Genomic DNA, 27,178 nt, shown 5'->3' with positions numbered 1-27,178 from the left:
TCAAGTAATCAAGCATAGACTCAAATATAATCCAAGACCCCTAATTATTGGCCCCAAAATCATGGTTTATATTTGAGTAACATAAGGACATAAGAATGGCCTTCCTGGGTCAGACCAATGGTCCATCAAGCCCAGTAGCTCGTTCTCACGGCGGCCAATCCAGGTCACTAGTACCTGGCCAAAACTGATTGCTTAAAAATGCTAAGGGGTATGTAGAGATTTTTTTATGCCAATGATAATAACTGAACCAGTGACTTTAAGCAATTTGAGCTCATTGAGGCTTTTTCCTCTCAGATTTATTGAGTTTGCAACTTGTCATCTTGTGGAGAACACATTTTTGGCAGAGTTTTCCATGAATTAATAGTTGCTAATTGTGTTGATATCTTTCACATGTTTGTATTTCCTGTTTAAGGAATTTAGGTTTTGCAACTTTTATCATTTTTGAATATTTTTCAAACTGTTTTAACCAATTTATGAGATTATGAGTAACAATTACAGTGGCAGTGAATTCATCCTCTCACTGACATCTTAATCCTTTTTGATTTCAAATAAACATTATTATCATTTGGATTTCCTTATTTTATTGAAGTATACAAGCTGTTATTTGATTTGGAAGTATAAAAAATGGTTCCTAAAGATAAATGTATCATTCTTAATACAATCTGTTTTCATAACACAAATCTTTTCTTCTACACTTAATGGTCGTCTTTGCTGGTCTCTTCACTTTCTCTTCCTTGTTCTTCTCCTGAAAATAAAAATAAAGTTTAGTTAATTATTTGTAATGTAAATATTTTAATATACTTATCCATATACAATCCAACACATAAAGTATCTTTATTGGAAGCTTGATGGCAGATAAAGGCCAAATGGCCCATCCAGTCTGCCCATCCACAGTAACCATTAATTCTTCCTCTTTCTCTAAAGATCCCAGGTGCCTATCCCAGGCTTTCTTGAAATCAGACACAGTCTCTGTTTTCACCACCTCTTCCGGGAGATTGTTCCACGCATCTACCACCCTTTCTGTAAAAAAGTAGTTCCTCAGATTACTCCAGAGCCTGTCACTTCTTAACTTCATCCTATGCCCTCTCATTCCAGAGCTTCCTTTCAAATGAAAGCAACTCGACTCGTGTACATTTATATTACGTAGGTATTTAAACATCTCTATCATATCTCCCCTCTCCTACCTTTCCTCCAAAGTATACAGATTGAGATCTTTAAGTTTGTCATTTTAGTAGCCTTTCTCTGTTCTGACTGCATCCTTTTTATATCTTTTTAAGGTGCGGCCTCCAGAATCGTACACAAAATACCTCCTTTTTCTTACTGGTCATACCTCTCCCTATGCACCCTAGCATCCTTCTAGCTTTCACCGTTGATTTTTCAACCTGTTTGGAGAGTGGGGAGTGTGTGGCACAGTGGTTAAAGCTAGAGCCTCAGCACCCTGAGGTTGTGGGTTCAAACCCACGCTGCTCCTTGTGACCCTGGGCGAGTCACTTAATCCCCCCATCGCCCCAGGTACATTAGATAGATTAGGAGCCCCCCAGGACAGACAGGACAGACAAACTGTTCTGAGTTCCCTTGGGAGAATAGTATAGAAAATTGCATAAATGAACAAATTAGGTGAAGCCTTTCAGTGTGTGCATCCAATATGTGGCAGCTACTCCAGAGATGGATTGCTGGCAGGTATTACACTGTGTGATATCCTTTGGTTAGGGATACACCTTGGGAGGAGGATCTTCCCCAGCATAAGCAGCATTTCCAACTTGTTGGCCGCACCGGCCTCGGTTCTCCCTCTGATGTCATTTCCTGGTTTTGGACCAGGAAGTGACATCAGAGGGAGAGCCTAGGCCAGTGCAAGCAGCAGGTTGGAGCTACTGTTTGCGCTTGTGAAGAGCCGAAAATACAGGGGGAAATGAAGGTGTGAGCGTGGCAGGGACAGGGGAGGGGTGGGGAGGGCAGAGAGGAGGAGAGGTGCCAACACCCTACCAAGATGGCACCCGGGGTGGTCCACCTCCAATGCCACACCCTCACCACGTTACTGCTAGTAACAGATCTAAAGCAAGCTTGTTCTGTTGCATATGGCAATGTTGTATTTTGAACCTTGAACTGAGAAATTTTATTTATTTATCATATTTTTCACTTTTGCAAAACGGAGGTGCATCTTAGAATTTGAATATTTTTCCGGCTGTAATTGACTACGTTTGACTTATTCTGGCTCTATGCTGCTTTTAAAAAAAAGTAAATAAATCCTAATAAATCATCTAATTAATTACTATTTCTTTGGCAGAAAATGTCTTTACCTGAGCAGATGACTCCAGCATCCCGGCTGTGGTCACATGGATAGTGTTCGGACATCACAGATCCACACTGAGAAATCTGAGTTTCATTTCCGCTGCAGAAAACAGTCTTCAACCAAACTGGACCAGAACCAGCTTTGAAATGAGCACCGTGCACTGCCTCCACGGCAGATCCACATCCCAGCTCTCTACACACCACTGTGGCATCCTCTATGCCCCAGTTATAGTCACAGACGGTGCCCCAGGTATTATTGAACTTAACCTCTACTCTTCCAGCACAGGAACTCGCTCCGTCCACCAGCTTCACACCGGAAACTCCTAAGAAAAAAAAGACAAGAATCTGTTCAGAAGTCACCATATCTATAGTAGCCATAAGGGAACAGCAATTATTTTCCCTGATGGTAAATGGCACGCCTGCTGAGCCAGTACAGATCCAGTGACTGTGTATGGTTTAGAGGGCGCATATGTTCTGTATTCAACCAGTACTTGATTGGAGCAGGTTTCTGGGTCTTGCCGCGTCTGTGTAGAAAGAACCGACGTTTCAGCCATCTTGCTGTGGCTTTCTTCAGGGTATGCTGAGATCTGTATTGTACATAGCAACCATTAAGAATGCTATGTGGTTCGATCATACCCTGAAGAAAGCCACAGCATGATGGCTGAAACGTCGGTTCTTTCTACGCAGAAATGGCAAGACCCGGAAACCTGCTACAATCATGACGCCAGACGCGGAAGCCTAAGAGAACATCAACCAGTACTTCTTTTGTGTCCCAGTATATTGTAATAATGTTCAGAAATACTGTTCCCTTTACGCCAGTCCTGTCTCTGTTTCCATCAGGGTCTTAGTATGTGTGTATTTATTTTTCTTAACATGTAGACATCATCCTGGCTCCCTTATTATCCTGACCTGGAGGGGAAAGGGGCAGAATAATTTGAATGGAAAGAAAACAGAGGGTAGGGTTAAATGGTCATTTATCTCAATGGAGGAGAGTAAACAGGGGAGTGCCACAGGGGTCTGTGCTGGGACCGGTGCTATTTCACTTATTTATAAATGATCTGGCAATTGGAATGATGAGTGAGGTGATTAAATTTGCAGATGACAGTAAAGTGTTCAAAGTTGTTAAAACGCATGCTGACTGTGCAGGAAGACCTTAGGAAACTGGAAGACTGGGCGTCCAAGTGGCAGATGAAATTTAATGTGGACAAATGCAAAGTGATGCCCATAGGGAAGAATAACCTGAATCACAGTTACCGGATGCTAGGATCCACCTTGGGGATTAGCGCCCAAGAAAAGGATCTGGGTGTCATCGTAGACAATACGATGAAACCTTCTGCCCAATGTGTGGTAGCGGTTAAATAAGTAAATAGGATGCTAGGAATTATTAAAAAAAGGGATGGTTAACAAGACTAAGAAAGTTATAATTCCTCTATATCACTCCATGGTGCAAGCGGCTCAAACGGAGGCTTCATCAAAAGAGAAAGAACCATGTTAAGGTCCCAAACCACAGGTGGAGGCTTAAGAGGGGGATGAATGTGGAACAGACCCTTCATGAACCGGGAAACCACAGGATGAACAGAGAGAGGCTTCCAGTCGATCGGCTGATGAAAAGCAGCAATGGCACTGAGGTGGACTCGAATTGATGTGGATTTGAGACCAGCACCAGATAAGTGCAACAGATAATCCAGCACAGAAGACAAGGATGCAGTTTGCGGCTCCTGACGCTGCGTAGGACACCAAGAAGAAAAACGGGTCCACTTCTGATGGTAACATTGGCGAGTGGACTCCTTCCAAGATACCTCAAGAACATCCAGGACCGACTGAGACAACTGGAAAGAGGCCATCAAGTCTCAAGGAACCAAGCTGTTAAGTGAAGAGACTGCAGGTCGGAATGAAGCAGAGATCCCCGACTCTGCGTAAGCAGCGAAGGAAAAACAGGCAGAAGAAGAGGCTCCCTCAGTGGAGTTGCAGCAGAAGGGAGAACCACGGTTGTCTGGGCCACCGAGGAGCAATCAGAATCATGGTGGTGTGAGTTGACTTGAGCATGACGAGAATCTTCAGAATCAGAGGGAATGGATGGAACGCATACAGAAAAAGGTCCGTCCAATCCAGAAGGAAGGCATCCGCCTCGCTCTGGTGCAGGGTGTAGTCCCTGGAGCAGAAACAAGGCAACTTGTGATTGAAGGGGGATGCAAACAGATCGACATCCGGAGTCGAGGAATGAATTGACCATTCGTGAGGCTGCAGAAGGCGGATCAATTTCTCCGTCAGGCAGTTCTGGTGGCCCTGAATGTAGACCGCCCTGAGAAAGATGTTGCGGCGGATCGCCCAGTCCCAAAGCCACATCGCCTCCTGGCACAGGGAGAGAGATCCCGTGCCCCCCTGTTTGTTGATATAATACATGGTGGCCTGGTTGTCCGTGCGTTGAACTCTTCTCTGAGCTCCAGCAGATTGATGTGACAGAGACGCCTGCCCTGGACCAAAGCCCCTGGGTGCAAAGACCATCCAGATGAGCCCCCCCAAGCACAGGCCGTCGAGTCCGTCGTGAGAACCTTCTGCAGAGGAGGAGCGTGAAACAGAAAACCTCTGGAAAGATTGGTAGAGAGCATCCACCAATGGAGAGACTGTTTCAAAGGAGTCACGTGAACCGTGGAGGCCATGTTGCCGAGCAAGACCATCATCAGATGGGCCGGGAGCAAGGACAGGAAAGCCACCTTTTGACAAAGATGGATAAGGGCCTCCTGATGAGGTCGAGGCAAGAAGGAGCAAAGATGACAAGTGTCCAGCACCGCCCCAATAAACTCGAGGGACTGAGACGGACACAGCTGAGACTTGGGAAAATTCACCTCGAATCCAAGACTTTGAAGGAGCAAAATAGTCTGATTCGTCGCCCTCAGAACCGCCTGGCGGGATGACGCTTTGATGAGTCAATCGTCGAAGTAGGGAAACACCTGAAGCCCCTGCAGGCGAAGGGCCGTGGCCACCAATACCAGGCACTTAGTGAACACCCTCGGGGAGGCAGCCAGACCGAAGGGAAGAACACGGTATTGGAGGTGGAGATCCCCCATCCGGAATCTCAGATACCGGCGAGAAGCCGGATGAATCAGGACATACGTGTAGGCCTCCTTGAGATCCAAAGAGCACAGCCAGTCCCCGTCGTCCATCAGGGGATACAACGTAGGAAGAGTGAGCATTCTGAACTTTTCCTTGACCAGAAACTTGTTCAGAGCCCTGAGGTCCAGAATCGGACGCAGGTCTCCCGTCTTTTTGGGGACCAGAAAGAACCGGGTATTGAGCTGATCCGGAGGAACCTCCTCGACCGCCCTGAGGTGAAGGAGGGCCTGCGCTTCCCGCAGAAGAAGGGGAAGGTGCGACCTGGAAGAAGGAAACTCTCCTGGTGGAAGATCCAGGGGTACGCGACTGAAATGAAGGGAGTACCCCTCTCGGACGATGGAAAGCACCCACAGGTCTGTGGTAAGCTTCTCCCACTGAGGATTGAAATGATGGCGGCATCCCCCGATGGGAAGGGGGGAGGGCTCCAGGAGGAAGAGAGCCTGCAGACTCAGACTGGAATTGTCAAAAAGACGGCCCAGGCTTCGTCAGAGCGGGCAGCTGGGTCTTAGGAGGACGCTGCTGCTGTTGCTGTGGGCGTCTCGGGGGTGGGCGAGAGAACGCAGGAGTAGATTTCTGCAGATATCACAGAAGAGGAATCTTGTACTGATGAGCCTGCAGAGTTTTCGGCTTGAGCCTCACCAAGGAGGTGAAAGACCGCTCATGCTCCAAAAGGCGTTTAGTGGCAGCCTCAATGGAGTCATCAAACAGCTCATTCCCCACACAAGGGAGGTTAGCCAGATGATTCTGGAGGTTGGGATCCATGTCCACAATCCGGAGCCAGGCCAGGTGACACATGGCGACTGCAAAGGCCGTGACACTCCAGGACAACTCAAAGGCGTCGTAAGCCGCCTGACACATATACAGACGGAGCTGAGAAAAGGTCTCCTGGAGAAGACGGAACTCCTTCCTACGAGGAGCAGACACGTCAGACTGGAACGAGAGGAGAGCATCCACACAGTACCTGAGGTAGGACGTGAAGGTAAAGTTATAGTTTAGAACTCGATTCGCCATCATCGAGTTCTGATAGAGACGGTATCCGAACTTGTCCATCGTACGCCCTTACCTGCCCGGAGGGACAGCAGCATAGACCTTGGAGGGGTTAGATTTCTTCAAGGAAGACTCGACCACCAGTGACTGATGGGAAAGCTGCGCAGTCTCAAAACCCTTGACCGGGACCGTCTGGTAACGGTACTCCATCTTGGAGGGAATGGCAGTGACGGCATAAGGAGTCTCCAGATTCCGGAGGAATGTTTGCCAGAGCACCTGATACAAAGGCAAGTGCAAAGCTTCATGGGGTGGATGAGGGAGCCCCATCTCCGCCAAATACTCATGAGTATACCGGGACTCGGATTGGAGATCAAGCTTAAGAGCCTGGCCCATGTCCAAAACAAACCGGGTAAAGGAGGAGGGTCGAGAAGAAGACTCATCCTCCGGAGGTGAAGTAGACCAAGATCTCAGAGCAGCCGAGAAAGAGGGGGAAACTTCCCTCGAATAATAAGCAGGAGGCTCTGCTGAATTGCCTCGGGGGCGTCGAAGAATGGCCCCGCTGCAGATAAATTGGGGAGGACCCCGGCGTCCGAGGCACCACTATCCAAAGCTTCGGAGAGGTCGGCGTGAAAGATGAGTCCCCGACGTGTGCCGAAGCAGAAAGCCCCCACCCCAAAGAGATCGGCAGGGAAGAAGGCAGACAAGGGTCCGTGCCCAATGACGAGACCACAAAGGGCCCCGCGGTACGGGCGGACGGGGACCTGCCTCGACGAGGCGGGGAAGTCGTCTGCTGCTTCGAAAGTATAGGCTTCAAAGACGTGGAAGTCATAGTCTGGGGTCCCGCCTGGGACACCCATAAAGTCTCATGCCTCGAATCAGAAGAAGAATCGCTTGAGGGTAAGCGGCGAGACTTGTGGGACTGACCCTGAGAAACTGCGGGGGAATGCCCAGGCTGGTCAGACAGAGGTCAGGTCGAGGCCGGGGCCAGTTGACCCAGAACAGAGGAAATCTGCATGATAAGGATAGCCTTAAGAATGTCCTCAAACATAGGCACCGAAACCAGAGGATGCTGGAGTTGGGTTGCAGCAGTGCGCTCCTTCGGGGGCGACCTCGAGGAAGAGTATTCCCTATCTGAGGAGGCATGCTTAGTATGGTGTCTCGAAGAGGCCGAGGATGCGGCACTCGCAAGAAACTCCGAGGTTGGCTTCTTCGCCGGCACATCTGAGGAAGGAAGAGGAGACTTACCCGAAGTCGGGGTAACAGGCGGAGCCGAGGTCGAGGCCTTCGAGGTCGAGGGCGACTTCATTGAGGTCGAGGCCTTCAAAGCCGAGGCCCCGACAACCGAGGCCGAGGCCGTTTCCTTGGTTTCCAGGGGGCCAAAAAGTTTAAGAATCTTGGCCACGGGAGGAAGTGACGTCATCCTAGTGAATGGCTGCCTGATTCGGGAGCTCCGTAGGGGCAGAAGAGAAAAAGAGCTTTTAAGCTTCTAGCGCGGTTTCGTTTTTGGTGCCGAGATCGCTCGCCGGTTGCCGTGGTAATGGCGACGCGGAAGAAACTGGACAAGTTTAAATATTTTAATGAGGCTGGTGAAAAATCGGCGGGTGAGGCGCAGGGAGGAGCGGGAGACATGCACAAGATGACGGCGGGGCCCGCGATGCTGGCGGAGTCGGCTGAGCCTGGGGACGAAGAGCTTCCGGCGGAGCCTGGTGGGACAGCACACAAATCATTTCATACATGGTTTTGGGAACTGAAAGAAGAAATGGTTGGAGTACGTGTAGATGTGAAAGCTGCATTAGCAGAACTTCGAGCAGATGTGGGTGAGCTGGGGGCCCGAGTATCGGCCTCAGAGGACCATGTGGAAACGCTGTCTGCATCGGTGTCGGGGGTCAAAGAGTCATCGGCTCGCCTCTCCTCAGAGTTGCAGGATTTGCAGGCGCAAGTGGAAGATCTTGAGAATAGATCGCACCGCTGTAATCTGCGCTTTAAAGGAATACCGGAGGGGGAGGCGTATCGCGACTGTAAACAAGTGGTGAGAGAGTTTTGTCGCAGCCTGCTTGGAATGGATGGTGCTGAGGTACCTAGCGAGATTCACCTTCAGAGGGCACATCGGAGCTTGGGTCCAATGAGAGGTCCTGGCTTCAAGGATATCATTGGCTGCTTTGCCGATTATGCACTCAAAGAGCGGGTTTTGCAGATGGCTAGGCGCCATCCCCGTTTACGTTGGAATGAGATGGAGGTGGGAGTCTACCAAGATTTGGCCTGGTCTACATTACAGAAGCGTAGAGCATTTAAAGAGGTCACCCAAGCACTGAGAGATGGGGGCCACAAGTATCGCTGGCTTTTCCCCTTTGGGGTCTGGATTATAGTAAATGGGAGGTCTCGGAAAGTGACTACTGTAATGGAAGCCTAGTCTGCTATGAAAGAGTTGGGGTGCGTGAATATTCCTGAGCCTGTGCCCGCGCCGGAATCGGCCAGTACATCGGGACTCCAAGGAGCTTGGTCCACGGTCTTGCGCTCTGGAAAGCGTACGGCTAAACAGGGAATCTGATGTTCCACCTATACTACTTTGCTGATTAATTGAACTGTTTGGCTGGGAGCTTCACTGGGTGGTGTGATGACTCCGGTCTTCATTTTGTATTGGACTATGCAATTGATGCAGTTTCTTACTAGCCTTTATTGTTGCTTGTCCTGTTATACTTCTTGGTTTTGTTTTGGAATTCAGGGGAGCAGCTTGGGTTAGTCACCTGGGGTAACATTCACTTTCTGCGGACTGGCTGGACCTTCGTTGAGGGGGTCAGCTTCTGGCAGGGGAGGGGGTGGGGGGAAACAGGAGGGGAATGCATGTAAACTTCTAACCATAGGATCATGGAATGTGAATGGTTTGAACAGTGCGGGTAAACGGAGTATAGTGTATCGTGAATTGAATCGATTAAAATGGGATATCTGTATGCTTCAAGAAACCCATTTGAGGCCCAGACATGTGGGGGTTTTAAGGTCCTCTCACTTTGAACATGTATGGACTCATCAAAGTGCACAGTCTGCTAAAAAAGTGGGAGGACTGGCAATTCTTATCTGCAAGGGTTTGGGTTTTACTGTTTTGAAGGTATATAGGGATTCTGGGGGAAGGTGTCTAGCTCTGCAGGGTACATTGCAGGGCCGTCTCTTCACTGTGATTAATGTTTATGGTCCTAACGGGGGTCAGGCGGCCTTTTATGGATCTCTAAAAGAGGATTTGGTCAATTTTGTAGGGGGGTCAGTATATTTAGGTGGGGGTTTCAATATTACGCCTGATGTGGTGCTTGATCACTCTCAGGGAGGACTTCGACCGTCTTCACGAGCTTCTCGCAAAGCTTTTCTTGCCTTGATGTCCTCCCTGGGCTTGATTGACGGCTGGCGATTGCACCACCCTACTCAGCGGTCATATACACATTATTCTTCTGTTCATTGTTCCTATGCTAGGATTGATAGTCTTTGGACCCATCGTAATCAGTGGGGGGGAATCAGGGCCGCTGAAATCGAACCTATACATATCTCTGATCATGCGCCTGTCTGGATAGCTTGTGAGGGTTATTGGGATGGGGGGAGTCATCGGGCCTTTTGGAGACTTAATGAATCATTGTTGAAGAATACAAAGGTAGCCAGTGAGGTTGAGGAGGCTATTGCTAATTATCTGCATGACAATGACAATGGCATGGTTGGTGACTCCATTTTGTGGGATGCCCTTAAAGCTGTAATTCGAGGGGTCTTTATTAAATGGGGGGCCCGTCTTAAACGGAAGCGGGAGCGCAGAGTTGTATCCCTTCGGGAGAGTTTGATTTCCCTGGGGAGGCAGCACCAGTGTTTTCCTGACCCAGAGGTGTTCGCACAGCTTTTGCGAGTGCGACATAAGCTTTCTCTTCTACAGATGGAGGAGATTGACTATTATAGATTAAGATTGCACCAGACGATATATGAATATAGTGATAAAGCCAGCTCGCGACTCGCTCGGTACATTAAATTGAAACAGGCCCGCACCGCTATTACACGGATTAGGGATATGGAGGGGAAGATGCAGTGCATTGATGGGGCTATTAAGAAGGTTTTTCTTTCCTTTTACACCAAATTATATGGGAAAGTGGAGGGGGTACACCTGGAGTCTATTAAGGCATATTTAGATAAAGTGGCGTTACCACACCTGGGGGACTCTGATATAGCTTATTTTAATAGTCCTGTTTCCTTGGGGGAGGTACTGGAGGTTATTGCCTGCTTGAAATTGGGAAAATCCCCGGGTTTAGATGGGTACACCAATAGTTTTTTCAAACAGTATCGAGACGTTTTAGCTCCTTTATTGGTACGGGTTATTAATGGGGTTCGGGGAGGTAATATGCTACCGCCATCGATGGGAGACGCGGGTATTTCTATATTGCTTAAACCGGGGAGAGACCCTGCTAGTTGTGGTGCGTATCGGCCCATTTCACTATTGAACACCGATGCAAAAATTTTGGCAAAGGTTTTGGCCCTCCAGTTGGGGAAGTGCTTGCCTACCCTGATTCATATGGATCAGTCGGGGTTTATTCAGCGACGTCAAGTTAGTGACAATATTCGAAGAACGTTGCATCTTATTTGGGAGGCGCAGCAGACTTTGGATAGGGTAGCTCTCTTAGCGGTTGATGCGGAGAAAGCTTTTCATCAGGTGGGCTGGGACTTTTTATGGCAGGTCATGGAGCGGACGGGATGTGGGGATTTCTTTTTGGCATGGGTGCAGGCGTTTTACCATTCTCCGAGGGTGACTATTAGAGTAAATGGGGGTTACACTGAGTTTTTTTCGATTGAACGGGGTACACGTCAGGGCTGCCCTCTCTCTCCACTCTTGTTTGCGTTGTCTATTGAGCCCTTGGCCATCCGCATATGAGAGCATCCAGATTTGAGAGGAGTAAGGATTGGGGCTCAGGTACACCGACTTGCGCTGTTTGCTGATGATGTTTTGTTATATGTGCGTGATCCAGAATTCTCCCTTCCTATCTTGTTGGACATTTTTGAAGAATTTGGTCTGGTGTCCGGTTTTACAGTCAATCCAGATAAGTCTGAATTGTTGGGACTCACTTTGACGGCTGAGGATGAACGGGGATTATCGGGGAGATTCCCGTTTCGTTGGGCTTCTGGGGCGCTTAAATATTTGGGGATTTATATTTCTCGGGATCTTTCTCAGCTATACACTTTGAATTATAACCCCATCATTAGGCAGATTAGGGCGGATTTACAGCGGTGGTCTGGGTTGTGGTTGTCTTGGTGGGGGCGGATAGCGATTGCTAAAATGAATATTTTGCCTCGTTTATTATTTCTTTTTCAAACATTACCTATACCGGTCCCTTCTGTGGTGTTGAACGAACTTCATGCCTTATTCTTTAAGTTTATTTGGAAGGGGAAACCGCCTCGGATTTCTCGCCAGTGTATGTGGTTGCCTCGGGAGTCTGGGGGGCGAGCGCTCCCTAATTTGTTCTGGTATTATAGGGCGGCGCAGTTGAGAATTTTGTTGGATTGGGATATAGCTGAACAAAAACGTGTAGTCCAATTGAACAGCATTTACTGAGTAACCGGGTTTTACGATTCTTACTTTGGTCTTCTTTATCAGAGAGGGTGGTTTTCAGAACTATGAGTAATCCTATTTTGAATCACTTATTGAGGATATGGTGTGAGACGCGGAAGAGATGGGAAGCGGGGATGGTGCCTTCGCTTTTGGGGGCGTTGTGTGATGAACCCTTATTCCCGATGGGTAGGGAGAGCTCGGTTTTTTTACGATGGGAGTGTCTAGGGCTCCGGACATTTTCTGATGTCCTCCATAAGGGGATCTTGGTATCCTTTGAGGCTTTTCGGAAGAATAATGCTTTACCTCAGGGGGATTTTTTGGCTTACTCCCAAACCCGACACTTTATTCAATCGCAGGGCTGGACTGGGGAATCGATTAAGTCTATGGCCCCCTTAGAACATCTGTGGCTTACACTTCGTAGTCTGCCCAAGCCCATTTCAGTTCTCTATCAATATTTTTGAGGCTCGGTTACCTTTCATCCTAACTATAAAGACCTTTGGGAATGGGACTTGGGGTGTTCCTTTTTGGAGAGGGAATGGACCCAACTTTGTCTTGAGGTGGGTAAGGCCTCCTCTTGTGTCCTTATACATGAGAACGCCTATAAGGTGTTTACTAGGTGGTAGGTTTTATGTAACCAGCTAGGTTACATAAAATGTTTCCGGGGTCTTCTGCACTGTGTTGGAAGTGTGGGGGGGCTGTGGGCACATTTCTGCATATATGGTGGGATTGTCCTCCTTTATAGATATTTTGGAAACGTGTTGTTGGTTGTTTATCTCAATTGTTGCAATTTGTGCTCCCGTTGGTGCCAGGGGAATGTTTACTGGGCTTCCATAATGTGTGTGAACATGCCTGGCAAACTAAACTTCGCCGGTGGGGATTGGCTGCGGCTAAATGTTTAATTGCTAATCACTGGAAAAGAACTGAGGCACCTGTTATGTTAGAATGGTCTTTGAAATTTCATCAAATGTATATCATAGAACTTTCCATTGCCAAACGACATGGGCACTATTTTTCATTTATTCGAACTTGGACTGTTATTATGGACAAGATTGACACTTTGGTTTAAGTTTACTGGGGCTGGGGGAATTTGGGGGATTCCTGCTGTGGGGATAACTGCCTGAAGAAACACCAGGGAGTTGTCCACTTTGGATTTTCAGTTTATTTGGGAGGGGGGGGGGATTTGAGATTCCATGCAGGGGATATCTACATATCAATGATGTTTTTTTTCTTGCTTATTGGTGATTTCTGATTCTGCTGATTTCTGTTTTGTTCCATACTGTGGGGTGATTAAGCTCTGATATCCACATGTTGCTTGTATAACATAAAACCTTTAATAAAGATTTTCAAGTTAAAAAAAAAAAGAATCTTGGCCACACGTCGACGAAGAGCCCGCAGTTGGAGGGTAGCACAATGCGGGCAAGACTCAGCTCGATGATCAGTACCCAGGCACTCCACACACCAACGATGTGGGTCGGTGATGTAGATCACCCGGTTGCACTTAGTGCAGTTCTTAAACCCGGTCAGAGGCCGGGACATAGGAAAAAATACTGCCACAGCCCCACGAGGTCAGGCGGCTTGACAAAAACTGACCACCTGGTCGGAAAAAAATAGGAAGGAACTAGTCAAAACAAAGACGCGCAGCACAGCGACTCACCCGAAAACAAAAAAGCAAGCCGTGGTGCAAAGAGGCACTATGAATTTGTGCAGAGCAAGGGAGCAAGGCTTCTGGCTCCGCGAAAAACTTAGAACTGAGGCCACCCTGAGGAGACGCATGCCGAGTCGGGCGGGAGGGGCACTCGCGCATGCGCGGTACACTCGCAAGCTTGAAGATCTTCAAGCAAGTCTGCTTGCGAGAACGTCCGCTAGGGGGCTTCGTTGATGATGTCACCCATGTGTAGGGAATATGCTACCTGCTTGTCCTAGAATAAACCCTTTCTAACCAGAGTCCACCTGGTCCTTATGTGATAGAATAATTTGTTGAATCTCTTTAAAAAATTCAGCTTGATTCCAATTTGTTGCATATACATTAAAGATAGTAAAGTTATTTCCCCCACAATTCATATTACTATATATACATCTACCCATTGGGTCTACATGACAGTTATCAAAAGTTGACGATAACTTTTTGTTCACCAGAATTGCCACACCAGCTTTTTTCCCTACAGCTGGAGCAAAGAAACATTCACTGATCTATCCTCCTTTCAATTTAGCAGATTCTACTGCCGACAGATGGGTTTCCTGCATAAAATAAACATATTCCTGTTGTTTTTTTAGGAAAGTAAGTAATTTTTTCCTTTTTATGGGATGGTTAAGTCCATTAGCATTTAATGAAAAAAGTTTTATATTCATTATAGTATGAATACACTAAAGGGTCCTTTTATCAAGCCGTGCTAGCGGGGTTAGCATGTCAGACATTTCATCACACGCTAATCCCCGCGGCAAGCAAAAAAACTATGGAGGCATTAGCAACTAGCGTGGCAGGTGGTTTAACGTGCAGTATTCTGCGCGTTAAACCCTACCGTGCCTTGATAAAAGGACCCCTAAGTTTCTTACAATCCAATCTTTGTTTTTTTTAATACACTTCCAGTTTTCAAACCCCATAAGACCCAGCCCTACCCCACCCTTAACCCCCCATTGAAAAAACACATGGTAAACTCGATTGCCTTGGTAGACCCATAATCCCCCTCCCCTCACAAGGTACTCGATACACAATACTATTACTAGAATTATTCAACAATTTGTTTAGCCCAAACTAAATAAAATAAATATACCTAATACATATAATTAAATTTAAAAATTACAATAAAATGATATTATTTTACATAAATTTTTGGATATATATATATATATAGCTAATAAAATTGAATCAAATAAATTCTATAACTTAAAAATCTAATATCTTTTTTTTTTATTTTATTATTTATTTATAGAATTTTACAATATCACCAAGCATATACATCTTGTACAGTAAAGTGAGGTCAAACAACATACTAAACTGAAATTCCAAAATTAAGATATACCACAATCATAGTTCAATTGAAAAATAATAATGGATAAATAAAATAACAATATCCTAGCTGATCTCACACTAGTCCTCAAAATTATTGGATCCAAGATTAAAGAGTAGAACAAATGTAATTCAAATTAATTTAAAAAGAAAAAGTCCATGTCTTACTAAAGTGCAGGGAGTTAACCTTCCATGGGCGCTGCTGTTGTTATTCCTTTTTCAAGACGTTTCCCTGAGAGAAAACCAATTAATTGAGACGGTTCTGTAAAAATATACTTCAATGATAAATATCTAACCACACATTTACATGGATATCTCAAGAAGAAAATGCCACCTATTTGAGTCACTCCAGGTTTTAAAAGTAGAAATTCTTTCCTTCTTTTTTGAGTCTCTCTAGAGACATCAGGGAAAATCTGAATGTGCTGTCCCAGGAAGTCTTTGGACCTATTTTTAAAGTAAAGTTTCATTATCCAATCCTTGTCTGGGGCCAAAGCGACAGACAACAAGAGAGTGGCTGGAACGGCCAGTTCTCTATCTGATTGTTCTAATATTACGGAAATGTCCAGTGACCTCTCCTGGGGTTCTTCAATTTTTTCTTCTTTAGATTGGGGTTTGGCAGGAAGATAATACACTCTTGTAAGAGGAGGTAAGGAACTTTCAGGAATTTCCAATATTTCCATAAAATACCTTTTCACCATTTCTCTAGGAGAAATTGACAGGATCTTTGGAAAATTTATAAACCTCAAATTATTAATTCGACCGTTATTCTCCTGTGCTTCCAACTTCTTCCTGAGTATTATATTATCTTTAACCAACAAATCTTGATTTTGTTTCAGAAGCATTAGCTCCTTATTTGTATTTTGTGACTCTATTTTAAGTTGTGACATATCCTGCTTTAGGTCATTTAATTCTTCTTTTTGTAACAATTGATGATCTTCTCCGACGCCTACAACGGGAGCAAGAAGAGTCGGGTGCTAGCTCGTTGGGGACACCGCCAGAGAGTGGAACGGTGGGGAGATCCCCTGAGCTTGATGTCACTCTTAGCCCCGACGTTAGGACGCCACCCCTTCAACCGACGCCGCAAGCAGCTAGCTCTCCACGGGACCAGAATGCACCCGAAGAGGTGGTTTCTTCTTCGTTCCCAGAGGCCAGCATGGAGGGCTCGCCGAAAATAACAACGCAGAGTGATATGTTATCTCTGCAAGGACTTGCGACCGGGACAACAGAGGCTGGGGAAATACAAGACGCTACCGAGGTAAAGCTAATTTCAGAACATTTAGATACTACACCATTACAACTTTTTTCACCTATAAAACCACCTAAAGTCACACTCGATGCATTATGGGATTTGGTAGTGAATTTGGGGAATTCTTTAAATCCCCAAATAAAAAGTTTGGATAAAGAATTAAAAGTACAATCTAATATCTTTTTAAAAGATAGAAATAATACTATAAACATGACATCTTCAACTCTCAAACAAATTATTTTCAAACTAGTCTTTAAGCCCGTTACATTAACGGGTGCTAGAATACTGTTCACCCTCTATATTGCCCCTTCCATTCACTGCCCTCTCTTCTCTTTCTATCTCTCTCTTTCTCTCCCATATGGCCTCTCTCCATCTCCTCCTTCCTTTTGCCTTGGTCTGGCATACCTTCCTCCTTCCCTCCAAGGCATTCTCTCCCCCTCTGCTCCCTTTCCTCATTTAACTACTTCATTGGTCAGCAGCAGCATTCACAATTCATTGCTGTTGCTGGCTTCAGGTCTTTCTCTCTGGCCGGTCTTGTCTTCATGAAAACGCTGCTGCTGCTTGAAGCACCCGAGGCAGACGCTTCTCTCCCCTCCCAGCCCAACCCCCGCTGACTCTGCGACCCTCCTAGCAAGACTTTAATATCAAACCTCCCTCCAGCGTTGGCAGTCGCTGCACGTTAAACAGGCTGCTTCTGCTTTCTTCTGCCGTTGAGGCTCTCTGTTGCGTCATTGATGACGTAATCAGTGAAGCGGCAAAGGGACTCAACTGCAGGAGAAAGGCCGAAGCAGCCTGTTTAACATGCAGCGAGTGCCAACGCTGGAGGGATGTTTGTACCGGTGCAGAAGCGATATGTCTCTCCCCCTCCAGTACCTGTGCAGCACTTTGCTGCGGCGCATCCTCCCATGGGGGGGGGGGTTGCACAGTGTGAGCGGGTGAGAGCGGCGATCTCCAGTTGGTGGGGGAGGGGGTGAGAGCGGCGATTTCCAGTTGGGGGGGAAGGGGGGGAGAGCGGCGATCTCCAGTTGGGGGGGGGGGTTTGCACAGTGGGAGCGGGTGAGAGCGACGATCTCCAGTTGGGGGGGGAGGGGGTTGAGAGCGACGATCTCCAGTTGGGGGGGGGAGGGGGTTGAGAGCGGCGATCTCCAGTTGGGGGGGGGGTTTGCACAGTGGGAGCCGGGTGAGAGCGGCGATCTCCAGTTGGGGTTTTTTTATTTTTTTGTTTTAAGTTGAAAGCCGGCGCTGCAGCTCCTCTCTCGATCCTGGTGCAGTTCGAGAGAGGAGCCGGTACCATTGACAGTGAGAGGCGGGGGTGAGGAAGGCTGCTGCAGCTGTGTAATTTTTTATTTTTATTTGAAAGCCGCCGCGAGCAAGTGGTGACGTAAAACCCGCGCATGCGCAATCGTGTTTTCGCGACGGATCAGGGAACACGTTTTTTTTAGTGCGCATGCGCGGCCTACCATTTTATTATATTAGATATATTCAACAGACTGCATCTTTCAATATAATTCATATATACTAAAAAAAAAAGCCAACAACCTAATCCATATGACCAATTCATGCAAAGTCCCTTTTCATTTTATATTACAGTATTCAGTAAAGCTGTATAGAAGCTATGTTACTTTCAACAAATAGCAAACATTAAATTAAATATTAACCGATTACTTGTAGAAGAATAAATTAATCATTACATTTCTATTAATTTAATAATAGCACCATATCAATTAAATGGAACACGTCAGTTTCCTTATCTTCCTTGGCCCATACAGATTAACAGATCTGACCCTTCCTATCTGTCACTATACAAGTTGCAGGCATGACACATTTTCTAGCAGATTCCAGATAATCCAGTGAGAACGAGGCTGTATAAGTTAGACTTCCCCTCTTCTCTCGAAGCCTCTGTTTGAATCCGTCGCCATAGTAACCATCTAACAAAGGTGTGAGCTGTATACATCAGACTTCCCCTCTTCTCTCGAAGCCTCTGTTTGAATCTGTCGCCATAGTAACCATCTAAGAATGGTGTCAGCTATATACACCAGACTTCCCCTCTTCTCTTGAAGCCTCTGTTTGAATCTGTCACCATAGTAACCATCTAACAAAGGTGTCCGCTGTATACATCAGACTTCCTCTCTTCTCTCGAAGCCACTGTTTGAATCCGTCGCCATAGTAACCATCTAAGAAAGGTGTCAGCTGTATACATTAGACTTTCCCTCTTCTCTTGAAGCCTCTGTTTGAATCCGTCGCCATAGTAACCATCTAAGAAAGGTGTCAACTTTAACAGGAAGTTAAAAACAAAAACAAAACTGTCTTTTCCATTTCTGACCCACTATAATGAACTAACATAAGATTGACATTCCAGGAAGAAGTAATTGTCCATTCCTTCCCCAAAATTATCCATCTTTATGTAAAAAGTTAGATGAAAACCACAAAACAGTAACGTAGTATAAACTTTCCTTCCTTTCCTGGAACTCTCACAGACCAACTGACAAATTTCTTCATACAAACTGAAATAACTCAGACTAAGCTGTAGAAAGCCACTTTCAATTCATCTGATCATCCTGTTGAGATATGAATTCTTGAAGATCTTTAGGATCATCGAAATTGGATGTTTTATTATTATAAGTCACTCTCATCACTGCTGGGTACATCAACCCATATTTAGCACCCATCTGCCTGAGTTGTGGAACTGTTTCCTCAAAGATTCAGTTTGCTTTGCAAAGTCCAGGAACAATGAAATTTTATTTTCCTGCCACTTACATAACATAACATAACTTTATTTTTCTATACCACCTCAATCAAAAGAATTATAGGCGGTTTACACAAAAGAGAAAAACTGGACAATCAGCAAATACAATCAGCAAAAACTAAAAAAAGACAATCAGCAAAAACTAAAAAAAGACAAATATATTTATGTTAATACAGTAAAATTATTATGTTAAGAATAAAACCTTGAATTAAGAGATAAATTTATTAAACAATACTGTCTTAATTTCTTTTCAGAAGGCGCCGTAAGACAGCATGGCTCCACTAATGTAGTTACCCAACCAGGACTGCTGTTTGCTTGCTTGAAATGTGAGCATCCTGTCTAAGAAAGACCTAAATTTACAGCCTAAAATCTTCGGGTATGCAAATAAATTACAGTTCCTGGTTAACCTCACAGGGTTATGTAGCACGAAATGGGATAAGAGGTAGGTAGGGGCCAATCCCCAAACCAACTTAAAACAAAGGCATGAAAATTTAAATATTACTCGTGCTTCCACTGGTAGCCAGTGTAATAATCGATAGTAAGGACTGATATGTTCGCTTTTCTTCAGCCCAAATATCAGGCGAACAGCTGTATTCTGCACTATTCTCAATTTTCTCACAACTTTCTTTCACTTGTTTTGCTGCAGAAAGGATTTCCTTCACTTGTTGGTAACGTAAGAGTTTGAAAATTAGTGGTCTAGGACCTGCTTGTTTATTTGAGAACGGCTTGGAATTCGATGTGCTCTCTCCACCTCCAAAGGAAAAGTAAATTTTAGCAAAAGTATTTTAGGAATGAATTCATCTATAAATTGACTTGTGCCCTCCACATCTTCTGGCAGACCCAACAATCGGATGTTATTTCGCCTACTCCTATTATTTGTATCTTCCAGCTCTTTAATTAGTCTATTTATAACCTTCCAGTCTGCTTGGTATTTGTTTACATCATCTTCTATCACAGAAACTCGTTGTTCCAGCTGATCTGTACATCCACTGCAAACTGACAGTTTTTGTGACAGATTGAAAACTTCCATCTGGATTGAAGTACGTTTCTCTGTATTACCTTGTATCAGCTCCTGTATTTTCTTTAATTCAACCATAATTGGATTGTTTATTTCCTCAGCATCTTGTGGCAGTGGTATCTTTGAGGGAGTTGGAGGATCTGTTTTTGATCTTTTCGCTACTCCCGCTGCCTCAAAAGCTGTTTCTAATTTTGATTGCTTTCTAGGTGCCATCTTCTTCTTTACCTATTTTTGTAAGATTTTAAGTTACAGTCAAACCTGCAATTTGCGAGCACCCCCCCTCCGATAACCGGCATCGCTCCCCCCCGCTCGCAAAGGCACCCTTGCTCCAACTGGCACCCCCCGCGCGAACCAGCTCCCCCCGCCCGAACAACTTAAACTTACCCCCCCCCCCCGCCCCCCATCTCAGCGAGAGGGAGAATTATAAGCCCTTGAGCATGTGCAGATGCATGCTCAAGGAAGGCAGAAGCCGGAAGATCTTCTAGGCACCGTCACGATCTGTGCCTGCGTGCCGGTGCCAGACAGGGGGCGGGGCGTGGGGGGAAGTTTAAGTTGTTCGGGCAGGGGGGCCGGTTCGTGCGGAGGGAGGATCTTTGCGAGCAGGGGGTGGAACAGTGCTGCAGGCCTCGGGGGGGGGGAACGTATCAAAGCGAGTTTCCATTATTTCCTATGGGGAAACTCGCTTTGATAAACGAGCATTTTGAATTACGAGCATGCTCCTGGAAAGGATTATGCTCGTAATCCAAGGTACCACTGTATTTATAATATATTATGATCGTTATCAAGTGCAGGGAGGGAATAGCAATGGATTATCCGTCCATACTGTTGAGCAGCCAAGCTTCTCCCCCTAAATATCTTGTTTCAAGAGTATCCTTCAAGGAAATCTTACACTGAACCATCCGCTCCCGGGCAACTGTCAGCTTTCCCCCACATCTCAGTTTAAAAGCTGCTCTATCTTCTTTTTAAACATGGAATTACTCCTATTGAAATGGATCTGGCCTGTTTTGCGGAGGTTATTTCTCTGTAATCCACAGCCTGCTCAGGCCCATTTTCAAATTTGATGAATTTTTCCCCTAGCTTTTCACATTTGATCACATTCCATTAAATATTTGGAGAGTAATTTTGCACCCAGACAGACAGACAGATCAGCATGTTATGTATAATTTCTTCCCACATCTGCAAGATTGGAAAGATTGAAAAAAAGAAATATTATTTTGATCGTGAAAATGATTTAACTGGCAAAGAAAACAAACAAAGAAGGTGACTAGTTGGTAATCGATCTCCTTTATTAGATAATTCGCTATGACCAGTCTGGGCTCTAGAATAAGCTCTGTTATTGTCTACTGTAACCTATTTGTTATCATGACTAGTCTGTTTTCAAATGATTGTAAATGTCTATTTGTAACCCGTTCTGAGCTTCTGGGAGAACGGGATAGAAATTGAAATAACTAAATAAACAATATGACACTAACTCGACACGATTGTGTTTCGGCCTAAAAAGGCCTGCCTCAGGAGTTTGATTTTATAAACCGAGGAGAACAAGATACTTAGGGATTCACAAACATGTGACACTTCTCTTTTAGTTTTAAAAAGGACTTTTTTTTGTTCACCTGTTGGCAAAAGAAAGACGGTATGGTTGTTTGAGGTAAAATAAGGTTCAAGTATCTGCCTTGTAACCCACATGCAGTGGCTGGAGGCAATTCTGCGATCCCCTATGAAACCGACAGGTGAACAAACAATAGTCATAGTCATATCCGCTATAATAAAACCCTTAGCGTGCATGTGTACTTCAATCTCCGTGTTCAGTGCCTACATGGTGCCATGCTGTGCATGTGCAGTGCCTGCCTCAGCTGATTTCCTGCCCCGATCTCTGACGCCAGCTGACTTTCTGCCTTTTCATCAAGCAGCCATGGGGCATTTGCTAGGCTGGCCCACTTCGATAATGTGAGGCGGGCCGGCCTAGCAAAAGCTCTGAGGCTGCCCGGGCTAGCGGATGCTGGTCAGGGAGAGCAGGGAAGGGAGAAGGGGTGCTGCTGGACAGGGGGGAGGTAAAAGGGAGGGAGAAGGGCTACTGTTGGACAGGGGGAGCAGGGAATGGGTGCTGCTGGACACAGGGGAGGTAAAAGGAAGGAAGAAGGGCTACTGCTGGACAGGGGTAATAGGGAAGAGGTGCTGCTGGCCAGGGGGGAGCAGGAAGCAAAGAAAGAAAGAAAGGCCCCAGCACCCCATTGTGCTAAAAGTTTACACATCTATTCTAGCACCCGTTAATGTAACGGGCTTAAACACTTGAATAAATGAGACTGAGCATGAACTAGTCACCTTCTTTGTTTGTTTTCTTTGCCTTCCACGATTCGGGAGGGAGGGATCTCCTGTTTTCTCTGAGTGAATGATTCTGAACTGAGGGTCTGTGGTTCTGGTACGTACCTGAATCTGAGCACTCAATGTGCATGTGCTGATAAGGCTGACGGCTCATTATGCTGGTCCCACACTGCGAGAGGGATGATTCTGTGCCATTGCAGTAAACACCCATGGGGGAATACTCAATGTTTATTTTCTCTGGATGAAGATGATCTGGAATGAATGAATTAGTTCCTTCTATTCTTTTTACATTGTATGTTCTCTCTTCCTGCGTGTCCTGTTTTGTGCTCATTTCCAAGACAGGTCCACATTCCAGCTGTTTGCACACCACCGCAGCCTCTGGCAGGTTCCACTGTACACGGCCATATAGATCAGACTGAGCCCTCCCCCATGTGTTATTGTAAAAAAGTTCCAGTCTCCCACCACATTGGCTTCTTCCGTTCACCAGTCTGACATTGGAGATTTCTACAGAGAACAGAACAAGGATGTAATAAACACATGTTCACTACACTTACGGGTACCTATGTGTTCTATTTAATTTATTTAAAAAACATTTTTAATCCGCCTTTATCCAAGGTGGCTTACAAATTTCCATACATAAGCAACATAATAAAATAGGCAAGAAAGACAACCTTCTATTACCCTTCTCCAGAATCTGACATTTCTCCCTTCTATGAGTCATCTTTCCTCCCTCCCAGTGTAACATTTCTCCCTCCCTTCCTCCTTCCTGGCCCCCTCCCTGTCCAACATTTCTTTCTCTCTGCCTCCTGCATGCTTCCCTTGCTCCCAGTTCTCATATTCTCCCTAACCAACATCTCTCCCTCTCCATGAAAACAACCTTGGAGATGACACTAGAGGACCTTACTGGATTAGCACAAAGCCATTTCTTTTTAGATCTGTAATTCATCAAGTCGCTAGGACTTGAACACGAACCGATGATTTCTAGCAGTTAAGTTGGAAGGATATTGTCCTTTTTCTAAGACTTTTGAAACAACTAGTGATCTAAGCAGGGAATCTTTCATGAGATATTAAAGGCAACTATCCAAGAGAGTTAGAAAATTTATTGAATAATAAATGAACTTTGTCCTTCCAAGTTGTAAGAAAGCAGTCCCAAATTCTGTCACCTAGGCCTAGATTCACTAAACTTACTGATTTGGATCATTGTTGGGCAATTCTTGGCCGAATTCTGCTGAACAACCGATTCACAACAGATTCTACGTGTGCCCTACAGTAAGAGTGATCAAAACGCATAAGCAGAGTATCCTTGTTGGTTATCGATGCAATTTATGCATGCGCTTGCTCTTCGCCCTTTACCATGTACTTAGTGGGCGGGGTTTATTCCCGCACATCATTGGCGCAAAGCACAAGCAAACTCAAAAGAAAGGGGGAGAGGTGGCCGCAGTTTACTTTTGCTGGCCCTAAGAGTTGGACATTTTAAAAAAGGAATTATTTGTGACCGACGCAGCGAAGCCAGATTATCGAACAGAACACGCTTTAACCTCGCGGGTTAAAACCACGGGCTCGCAATGCACTTTTTACAGTATAAAAAAGGAATTCTTATGCATATGCAAAGTTAATTTACATTTTTATTTTTTATTTTGATGGTTGTTTTATATGGGGTTGTAATTTCGATACTGATATTTCAGGGCGAACAGGGCAGGAGAGTTGGCAAGGAAAGTAAACGAATGGTCCTCAGCAATCGCTTCTTTTCACATTGGCAAACCCAATCGGTGTTTCTTCTTCTGCTTAGACTTGTTGAGACAGGTAAGAGGACTTTCTGGAGTTAAGTTATGGAACTCCTATTACCCAATGCGGAGAATTTCCCAATTAATAATTATTATTATATTCCTCAGAAAAAAATAGGATCTGCCCAGGGTGTGGATCGTTTGGTATCAACTGAAATTAATTTGACAGAGTTTTTGGAGAATAGTCAGGATATGATCCAGACATGGTCTACCCTGGTGATAACATGCATGAGTGAGATGGATAAGATGATATTAATGAAATTATACTTTAAAAACAGGTGAATGAAATTTTGTGGCGACTTGGTTAGGATTTTTCCAGATGTTTCTAGAGCCACTCAATTAAGGAGGAAAGAATTTCTGAAATTAAAAGTTAGGATTCTGGCTCTCGAAGCATCGTTTTATTTAAAATTTCCTTGTAAGTGCCTTGTTAAATTAAAAGACACTGAATTTGTATTTTGCGATCCAATACAATTACAACAATTTTTACTTGCTAGAGAGAAGAAATGATTAACGATCACTGTTTAACCATAGAGAATAAGAGGAAACAATAATTAATCCCATTAAGTTAAGAATATATCTTGAATTTATTCTTTTTTTTTCCTATAAATTTTGCTCTGTAATGAAGTATATCTCCCCATTAATGTGGGCTTGAAAAGGAATTATGCATTGAAGTTTTGATTATTGTAAATGTTTAGTTAATGATGCCTGTTTTTCCTTGTTCATTATGATAATGTAACGATTGAAAACTAAGTTATGGAACTCCTTAGTGAGTCAGATATGAAATTGCGGTGAAAAGGGTAGGTTCAGAAAATTATTAATGACGCAGCTTTTTGTAGATGCCTTTTAAAAGTTATTTTAGTCAAAATTGATGAATTATCTATGAGCTCTTCTTTCCACATTATGGTATTTCCCTGAGGATTATATGTATATTGTTATCTTTTATCTTTGAAATTGTAGTTCGTGCCTATTATCCTCTTGTTTCCAGCTGTTATGGTTTTATGTCTCCAAAAGTCTGTCGCCCCCTGTCTTTTTAAATTTGTAGTTTAACTATTGTTTTCTTTTATGATTTTGTACACCGCCTAGAGGGCTGATTAGGCGGTATTATGTATTTGCTTTTATTTTCGTCGGTTTTTTTAACATTGTGATGTAAACTATATAAACAGTCTACTTTTAAACAGTATATAAATTTCTAAATAAATAAATACTTTTGCATGCCATTTGGATCGGATCGGGCAGAAGTTTAGCAAATCGGGTCGGGGAACGATCGCAAACCAGTAAAACTGGTTTTGAGATCGTCGGGACAGTTTCGTAAGGTTTAGTGAATCTAGCCCCTAGTATACTTGGATCCAGTACCAATTGTAAATTGAGGATAATCAAACTTCTAATCTTAATTATCTTATGTTAATTATCTTATCTGAAAAATAATCAGCTAAGTTAGAAGCAGTTGGAAAAAAATCCTGATTAACAGTGTGACGTAGAGAAAAAGTTTCTAAAAGTGTTAAAGACCCGTCTGGAATGAGAGGCAGATTCATCTGAGTAGGAAACAATGATTTGTTAGCATTCCTTATTGCCACTTTATAAAATTGAATAGTCTTCTTCCGTTTGATTTTTATTTGGGGGCTAGGAGAGTGGTACTACTCCAGGACCAGGACCCAAGGAGTAGCAATATTCCATGCTACCGATCCAGGGCAAGCAGACAAGGGGGAAGCCTCTGCTTGCCCTGGATCGGTAGCATGGAATCTTGATACTCTTTGGGGTTCCGGAATCTTGCTATTCTTTAGGATTCTGAATGGAATGTTGCTACTCTTTGGGTTTTGGCCAGGTACTAGAGACCTCGATTGGCCACCATGAGAACGGGCTACTGAGGTTGATGGACCATTGCGCTGACCCAGTAAGGATATTCTTATGTTCTTGGATAAACTTCATATCCTTAAATTAATACCTCCACAGTTACAACCAGCCTTTCTTGGGCTACATTTTTAACCATTCCTTACGTTCTTACCCATTTAATGTTACTTTCCTATCACATCCTTCCTTTTCTTCCCTGTAAGTGATTGCCTTGTTTTGTTTGGTATGATTTAAGTATTTTCCCTAGTTCTTTTAATATAAGTCACTTAGAAATGTTTATAAGCATTTTATCAAATTTTAAATAAAACTTGGAAACTTGGATTAAAAAGAGGGGGAGTCAGCCGCAGGTGACCTTTCACAGTACCTGATAGGGCCCTAAATTAGGGTTACCAGATTTTCCTTTTAGAAAATCCTGACTCCTAGACCCACCCCCCCAGCCCCGCCCAGTTCTACCTATCCCTGCCCCATTACACCCCCATCCCCACCCCAATCCCACCTAAGCCCCGCCCCCTGCTCTTGTTGTGCAGGAGGACATCCGTGCATGGCCTCCTGCTCAATGGCGATTTCTTAGAACCTTTTCAAAACCCGGACAAAGTGCCGGGGTTAGTTGTTTTTTTTTTTTTTACTTTATATTCTTTTACAAGTTGAATAAACAATACTTGAAAGGAAATATTACATTTTAAAAAGGAAAACTAATAATAAAATTAAAAAATAATTCTACACTTATAACTATAAAGTCCACATTAAGAAGAGAAAGAATCAACCATTTCCAAGGGGAGTTGGATTCCAAGAAATAATAATAAATTAATCAAATTACGGAGTACAGCTGGATTCAATTAATGGCCTGGGCCGGGTTTTGAAAAGCCTTCTGCACCCCTGGACATTTCAAAAGGAGGACATGTCCGGGGAAATCCAGATGTCTTGTATCCCTACCCTAAATTACACCTATCAGAAATCTCTACGCTCAGTTAAGCTGAATCCCATAAGTCACCAAGTCATGGTCTTGAGGGAAGGAACAAACTGAGAGCTTCCACTGGCCACCTGGACTTAACCTGAGGGCTAAAGGCCACAGGCTGAGCCCACAGAAGTCAGAACTGTGAAGAAAAAAAAATTAAGACATCGCAGCACAGAGAATACTGGCAAGTTCTAGAACCACCACTCCTTATACTGCTTGCAACGTCACTGGAATGTTCCACGTTGTCTGCCTCCATCTGCTCCTAGGGGAGAAGAATCCACTCGACTGGACTGGTCTAG

The 27,178-nt window shown here is 44.6% G+C and overlaps 1 protein-coding gene across 3 annotated transcripts in view; it reads right to left on the bottom strand.

The window, feature by feature from the left end:
• Positions 1-466: 466 nt before the first annotated feature.
• Positions 467-27,178, bottom strand: part of LOC117356816 (scavenger receptor cysteine-rich type 1 protein M130-like) — a 91,900-nt gene continuing 65,188 nt past the window's right edge. For all 3 annotated transcript variants that reach the window (XM_033936543.1, XM_033936561.1, XM_033936553.1), the window contains 3 exons: positions 22,398-22,796; positions 2,298-2,612; positions 467-745 (listed from right to left, as the gene is read on the bottom strand). In XM_033936543.1, coding sequence (XP_033792434.1) covers positions 696-745; positions 2,298-2,612; positions 22,398-22,796 — 764 coding nt within the window. In that variant the 3' untranslated portion in view covers positions 467-695. The remainder of the gene's footprint in view (positions 746-2,297; positions 2,613-22,397; positions 22,797-27,178) is intronic.

Source organism: Geotrypetes seraphini, chromosome 1 (assembly GCF_902459505.1).
Source record: "Geotrypetes seraphini chromosome 1, aGeoSer1.1, whole genome shotgun sequence".
Lineage (NCBI taxonomy): Eukaryota > Metazoa > Chordata > Amphibia > Gymnophiona > Dermophiidae > Geotrypetes > Geotrypetes seraphini.
This window is presented reverse-complemented; position numbering and strand designations above follow the sequence as displayed.